General features: G+C 34.2%; 1 protein-coding gene across 1 annotated transcript; it reads left to right on the top strand.

Annotated features, from left to right (window-relative positions):
• Positions 1-4,468: 4,468 nt before the first annotated feature.
• LOC108358107 (uncharacterized) lies at positions 4,469-6,011 on the top strand. The gene is made up of 3 exons (XM_017609261.1): positions 4,469-4,716; positions 4,866-5,045; positions 5,114-6,011. Exons 1-3 carry the CDS (start codon positions 4,673-4,675, stop codon positions 5,367-5,369), a joined length of 480 nt encoding a protein of 159 aa, XP_017464750.1. The 5' UTR covers positions 4,469-4,672; the 3' UTR covers positions 5,370-6,011.
• The last annotated feature ends 1,097 nt before the right edge of the window (positions 6,012-7,108 follow it).

Below are 7,108 nucleotides of genomic sequence, written 5' to 3'. Positions count from 1 at the left end.
TCGTGCGGATGGGCGGGAATGGAGGGTAAAAACCGTTGGGATATTATAAAGCAATCGCATTTGTGGCTGGTATATTTAAGGCCGAATGGATAAGGTTGATCCAAGAGCTTGTGTGAGAAAATCCAATTTTTGGCGAAAAATGTCAATTTTCCTGAACGACGACACGCGGTTTTGTACTTTAAACGACGATATGTATGTCTACATATTATTCGGACGTCCCACTCGTGAGCATGCGGCATATAACTGACTGTGGGTAAACCAGGGGGTTTTCAGCTGAAAGCTAGCCATCTTTAACGTTTGACCTTGCGAAACTGAAGTCTACTAAATTCAAAGCGAAGATCTGTGGGAATCAATAGGACTTCGTCAGAAAAACATCGTCTGCCGCATCTAGTAATATTTGTAGTTTAAAATAATTTTTCTTGCTACCAGTCTTGTTGCACTACAAGTTTTAGGCAGATCAAGGTTATAAAAGAAGAACAAAAAGCGCTCCTATATTTAATTAAGATTTAAGAAGGAATTCCCTGAGGATTCAAGTGAGTTTAAAAACTCCACAAATTACGGCGTACTTTGCAATAAGCGCTTTCTTTAGATGTTTCTCTATACCAAATGCATCCCATGTCAGGTTTGGTTTCAAAGTTAAAACTGATAAAGCTAAGTCCATTGAACAGACTGATATAAGAATATACATATATATGGGGCACTTAGATTTTTTTCATAGTTTTACGTTGGTCGAAAATGGTGGCACACTTATGTTAGGAAATGCATTATCTTCAGTTTTATATAAAGAACAAAATTCCATCGCGAAATTGTATTTAAATGAAAACTTAAAAAAGATTTACTTAAAAAAGTAAAAATTACCACTCGTACTCGTACATATATCCGTAGTTGCATATGTAACTTATACGCCCCGCTGTACTGTACGCGGTCATCCAACACGTTTACTTGCACGCCATAATTTAGAAGTCATATTATTAAAAAGTATTTAAATATTGGCGCGGAAGGTTTTTACACAGTATTCCTTATGTACATATATATTAATTTCTTTATGTGAATAACACTTTTGGAATATATTTCGAGTGTGTCAAAACAAATTTAAAACTGAAATTTTAGTTTCTCAAATCACAGTCATCTTTTACTCAATGTAATTTTTTTTTTTCATTTGGTGGCACACTAGTTCTATTACACTAGATTCGTTCACCTTGGCAATAAGAACATGTTTACCATTTAATTTTAATATTTTGTGGTATATAAAATTATTAATTATTACTAGTTCGCCCAGCCGTTGAAATTCAAACACTAAAATTAAGGAGAGTTGAGGTGAGTTGAGTTGAGTTAAGATGAGGTAAATTGAAGTGAAGTGAGTTTAGATAAGTTGAGCTAGGTGAGTTGCGATGAGTTGAGAAGAAATATCATTAGTTGGGGTGAGTTGAGTGGAGGTGAGTTGAACTTAGCACTTAGGAAAACATAACATAGCATACTATAATACAACATACCATAACATGAAATAACATCAGATAACATTAAATAAAATAGCATATAACATAACATAGCATAACATAACATAACACAGCATAACACAACATAACATTAAATAAAATAAGACAACATAAAATAGCATAGCATAAAATGACATAGCATAGCATAACATGACGTGCCATAACGTAACATATCTCATTCTTCAGTTTTATTTTCTTCTTTATATTTATCTTTACCTTTATCTCTATCACTATCTTTCTCCATATCTATCGTTTTTTATCTTTATTTATATCGTTATAGTTATCTTTTCATTTTGATTTTTATCTTCGTCTTTTTCTCTTCCTTTCCCTTTATACTGATCTGTATCTTAATTTTTTTTTTTCTTCATCTATATACTCACGCTCACCATTGTCATTATATTAACTATTTAAATCTGCCTTCCTCTTTGTCTTTACCTTTAAGTTTCTCTACTTTTATTTTAATCTTTGCTTTTATCCCTTCCTCCTTCTACTAGAGATGGGCGCGTGAGTAATTTCGGTACACATTCACGCACGCTCACGTTGATGATTTTGTAAATCCCGCACACTCACGTCCAGCTATATTTTCACTGAAATTCGCTCACGCTGACACGTGAAAAAGCGTGACACGATGTGTCACGTAGAAATCACGTCTTTTGCCCATCTCTACCTTCTACACACTCAACTTTACCTTCTTCCTTGTATGAATCTTAATCTATTCATGTACATACATAAATTTTATTACTAAACTGCTGCTTAGCTCCTTAGGCATTTCCGCCCCAACAATGTACATTATCGTGGGCCAGAAATCCATTTTTTAAGAATTTTGATTGGTAATAGCAAAACACTATGGCTCATTATGCTCTAAAAACAGTCTGTGTAAAAGATGAAAATTGTTGGTCAATAATTTAGGCTCGCCCAAGTCCATCAAAGTTCAATGTGCTCAAAAATATAAAAATTTTATCAATATAGTAATTAAGAAATTTTTTAGCAAGTATCTTCGAACCTATTAGTCCTGCGAAATTGGTGTATTGACTTTTTTGTAGAGGATCGAAGTAAGCTAAGATATTTTTTTTTAGCCCTTGAACTTTGATGGACTTCGGCGAGCCTAACATATTGACCACAAATTGACATATTTCACACATATTATTTTAAAAGCATAATTAACCATATATTTGCTATTACCAATCAAAATTCTAAAAAAGTGAATTTTCGACCCACGCTAATGTAAATTGATTTTTGCGCTTTATTTTAAACTAATTTGAAGTATTTGTCAATGTTATTGTGGCTTATTAACATTTTACGTAATTAGTAATTTCGTTACTTTTTCGCTAAATAAACCTTTTAAGGCGAAATTTTTTTAAATACTTGATTTATTTTTTATTGTCTTGTTTCTCGAACTCCATTGGGCCGTATGAATAAAAACAAAGCAATTGCTTTTTCTTAAAATTTCATACCTTTTACTTCAATATTGTTTGAATAAATTGAGTAAAATATCTGGTATTTTAAGAAAAAGCAATTGCTTATTTTTGTTCATACGGCCCATTGATTTAAATAAATGCAAGTAGAATGGTTAAGCGTTTTTTTTTCTGCCAAGAGAAGGGAGTGACATTAAAAAAAAAACAACTCGTGAGATTTGCTCACTGATATAACGGAAACAAATTTTAACTTCGTATTTCTATAAAATTTCCCAATTTGTTATATAAAATGTTGATTTCCAAAAAACTCGTACTGATCGATAATGTTTTATTAAAAAAACGGTCACCCATTCCGCAACGTTTAGTCCCGATAATGGGATAAAAATGGGATCTATTTTTTCGAACTATTTTCTTTTTGGTTGAAAATATGAGCAAGAAATAATATTACTCATACGCCATGTACGAGTAATCAAGCGTTTGATCACACTTTAACCCTGGAAGTAGGTACATGCTTTGTCGGATCGACGACGCAATTTTTATTTTTCGAAACTAACCGAAAGCTTATACAATGATAATTCATTTTTTAAATATATACCGTCGTCGAAGTATTTATTTTACGTACAAAAAATAAGCACGTACTTCCAGGGTTAAAGAAAACGATAACAATTTATTATACGAAACTGAATAATCGTATTTCTTGCTAATTTCTTTCTCTACATCAAAGTATTTTTATATTTTTTATTAATGCAGGTGAGTCCTTGGCGTTGGTATGGACAAAATTTGTCAGTTTTTCGTTTCCATGGTTATCCCATAATCAGACTAGGACTAGAAGTTGCGAAATGAGTTACAGTTTATATCAGAAAAATTTTAAGAAAATCGATCAGTACGTGTTTTTTAATCAGAATTTTATATTAGAAATTTTAAAATTTCATGAAAATTTTATAGAAATGCGGTTTTACAATTTTTTTAATTTAATTTTCAAAACTTTTCAGGAAATTTAAAAATTTCAAACAAAAAAATGGTCGCGATAGGCCCAATTTCGCAAAGTTATGGGCATATAAAAAAAAAGTTTTTTGACAAATCGATATTTCGAAAACGGCTGAACAAAAATATTTAAGAGGCCGCTCACAATTTGCACAATAAAAAAAATACGAAAAAATTTAAACTGTCGAAAACTAAATCAATAAAATTCAAAGGCCATATCAACCAATAGGATACGTACATACATATCGTCACATTAGTTCAAAAAGGCCCTAACCAACAAATTTTTTATTTTATAGGAGAAGCAAAAAAACATTATAAAATGAGTATCTATTAAAAACAGGTAGGGCTTTAAAATGGCATGCAACTCTGTTGTTTCGGTACTAACACTTCAAAATTATTTATTGAAGGTGTATTTTAATACATCCTACTAAAATCTGTGAAAAACGCAGCTTTGAAGAAAGTGTTGGTTAGGGCCTTTGTGAATTAAGATAACAATAAGAATTTATTTATTTGATTTTCTGAAATATTTTTATATTTCAATGTTTACCTTATACACAATGTCCTCACTGACGTTTCTTTTTTCAGGACCGTTACCAGCTATTTGTGAATTCACTACTCTCCAGCGAAGGCAATGAACGACTCACAAAAGCACTCACTCTTCTCAACTGGTCTTGGCCAGGCTTCAAAGTGAGCTCTTTTCTGGAACGTCATCGCTCCTCGGTGTTGAGTGCAGTGCGCACAAATAATTTAAAATTCGACTACGATAATCTCACTGTTATGTACTACAAGCCCAGAATGGAAGTGCTGCAGTTGCCACTAAAGTACGTACATATCTGCATAACTGAACTGGTATAGGTTAACTGTGTGCACTTGGATTGGCGAACAGTTTTGAAAAAAAAAAATAAGCTTCGATTATTCGTACTCACAAACTTAAGTATTTAAGTATAAACGAATTTGAGCTTAATTTCAGCCGTCCCAGCGGTTATGTGCTACGTCCTTTAAATGCCACAACCGATGCTGAGATAATCGACACACTATGGCCAAATCATCATCAGGGTTCACGTTTTCTGATTAAACGTCTCATAGAGTGGAATGCGAATATGGGCGTTTATACAGCGGACACTGGCGAGCTAGTAGCGTGGTGCTTGCGGTAAATATGAAAACTTGAGACACGTTTTTTAACGCATTCCTTTATTTTTGTTCTATTCTCAACGTCAGTTTGCAAGGCGGTTTTCTCGGCGCTCTGCAAGTGAGGGTGGAGCACAAGCAACGCGGTTTGGGTAGCCTGATTGCCACGGCTACAGCGCAACGCATTGCGGAGCTGGGTGATGATGTAATGACGCTGGTAAACAAGGATAATCGCGTCGCACGTGGCATGTTCGAGAAGCTAGGCTTTAAGCTATTTGATAACGCTTATTGGTTACGTACATTTCCCACTGAAGACGTAGAGAGCACATGGCCTGATGGCGAGTAGAGAATTTCGCGTTTGCATATGTACATTAGGGTGGTCCTTAAATGTAGGAAGCACATTTTTACATCAAGTTTCCCAAGCCTCAACCCCTACGTCGATGCTACTATAGTCAAAGATATCACATATAAATTTTGGTCCCGATTTGAGGCGGTTAAGGCGTGTCGCACAGGGGGTAAAGTTCAAATTCCTCTATGGAGACTAAAAAAATTAAAATTAATTTTTTTCACCTAATACCAATAGTCGATACTACTTTAGTCGGCGTTATCACATATAAATTTTGGCCCTGATTGGAGTCGGTTAAGACGTGTCACACAGGGGTCAAACTTCAGATTACCCTATGAAAACGTTTTAACCGACTGAAATCGGGACCACAATTTATATGTGATATCTGTGATCATGGTATTACCGATGGAGGGGGTTAGACGGAAAAAATCGGTTCATTTGATTTCTAAGGACCACCCCAATGTTTATACATTCATAAACATTTTCAAAAAATCTTGTAGAAATCTTTAAAGAAATAAAAATTAGTCTTTGGAATTTTGAATTATTAATAAAAAAATATTATAAAGTATCCTGAAAGTTAACGATTGCATTGGTGATGGAAAAACAGGAAAAACCTGACGGTGGAGAATCCCAGTGCATATGGTTATCCTTCTCTGGGCGCAGTTACATTTTATACAATGCCTAACGCTTTTGTAAAAAAAATTATAAACATTAAATAAAGAAAACAAGTAAGAAAGTCTAAGTTCGGGCGGAGCCGAACATTAAATACCCAGCGCAAGTATTAAATATATGTTTTCCACCTTTCCGAAAGCTACCACTACATGATAAGCCGGGGTGCATAAATTTTAAGTAAATTAGCGTCCTTAAATTTCGAAGTATTGAAATTTCAAGCATTTCTGAAATTTACCGTTATATGAAAAGCGGCCGTAATTTTAGTCCGATTTCAATAATTTGCAACGTTTTGCTTTTAAGTGGAAAGCACAATAAAAATACCGAGTTTGGTATAAATTGGTAGAACGGTTACCGATAAACATATATGTGATCATAAGTGGGCGGTGCCACGCCCATTTTCCAAAATTTTACCATAAACATATTTCTTGGTAAAGGATTGTTGCAAGCGTCAATTTTGAATAAATTAGCTTTAATATTTATTGATTTATCGAAGATTGCGTATTTCTCTAAACTACCCTTATATGGACTGTGGTCGTGGTTATTGTCCGATTTTAAAAATTTTCGGCCATTAGGTACGCCAAGCCAACCAAGCCCAACAACTGTGCTAAGTTCGGAAGAAATTGGTGCAGCGGTTGCCAAGATATACACATGTAACCATAAGTGGGCGTGGCTACGCCCATTTTCCAAAAATTTATAATATTCTTATTTTTCGTCTAAAACTTATTGTAAATATCAATTTTGAGTGAATAATCTCCAGTAGTTACTAAAATATCGCAGTTTTCGTATTTCTGGAAATTACCGTTATATGGGAAGTGGGCGTGGTTAAAGTCCGATTTCGCCCATTTTCAATACCAACCTACCTTGGATTAACAGAAACCTACATACCAAATTTCGTTGAGATATCTCAATTTTTGCTCGAGTTATCGTGTACACGGACGGACGGACAGACAGACATGGCTTTGTCACATCCATAAATAAGAACAAGTAAGAAAGTCTAAGTTCGGGCGGAGCCGAACATTAAATACCCGGCGCAAGTATTAAATATATGTTTTTTCACCCTTCCGAAA

Source organism: Rhagoletis zephyria, unplaced genomic scaffold (genome assembly GCF_001687245.7).
Source record: "Rhagoletis zephyria isolate East Lansing unplaced genomic scaffold, Rhagoletis_zephyria_1.1 Rzeph_scaffold_00206, whole genome shotgun sequence".
Lineage (NCBI taxonomy): Eukaryota > Metazoa > Arthropoda > Insecta > Diptera > Tephritidae > Rhagoletis > Rhagoletis zephyria.
This window is presented reverse-complemented; position numbering and strand designations above follow the sequence as displayed.

Bases quoted from the DNA above. Each gene is read 5' to 3' on its own strand.
- LOC108358107 (XM_017609261.1), top strand. From the start codon at position 4,673: ATGTACTACAAGCCCAGAATGGAAGTGCTGCAGTTGCCACTAAA. The intron at 4,717-4,865 runs GTACGTACATAT...GCTTAATTTCAG, and splicing joins GTGCTGCAGTTGCCACTAAA to CCGTCCCAGCGGTTATGTGC. The intron at 5,046-5,113 runs GTAAATATGAAA...TCTCAACGTCAG, and splicing joins CTAGTAGCGTGGTGCTTGCG to TTTGCAAGGCGGTTTTCTCG.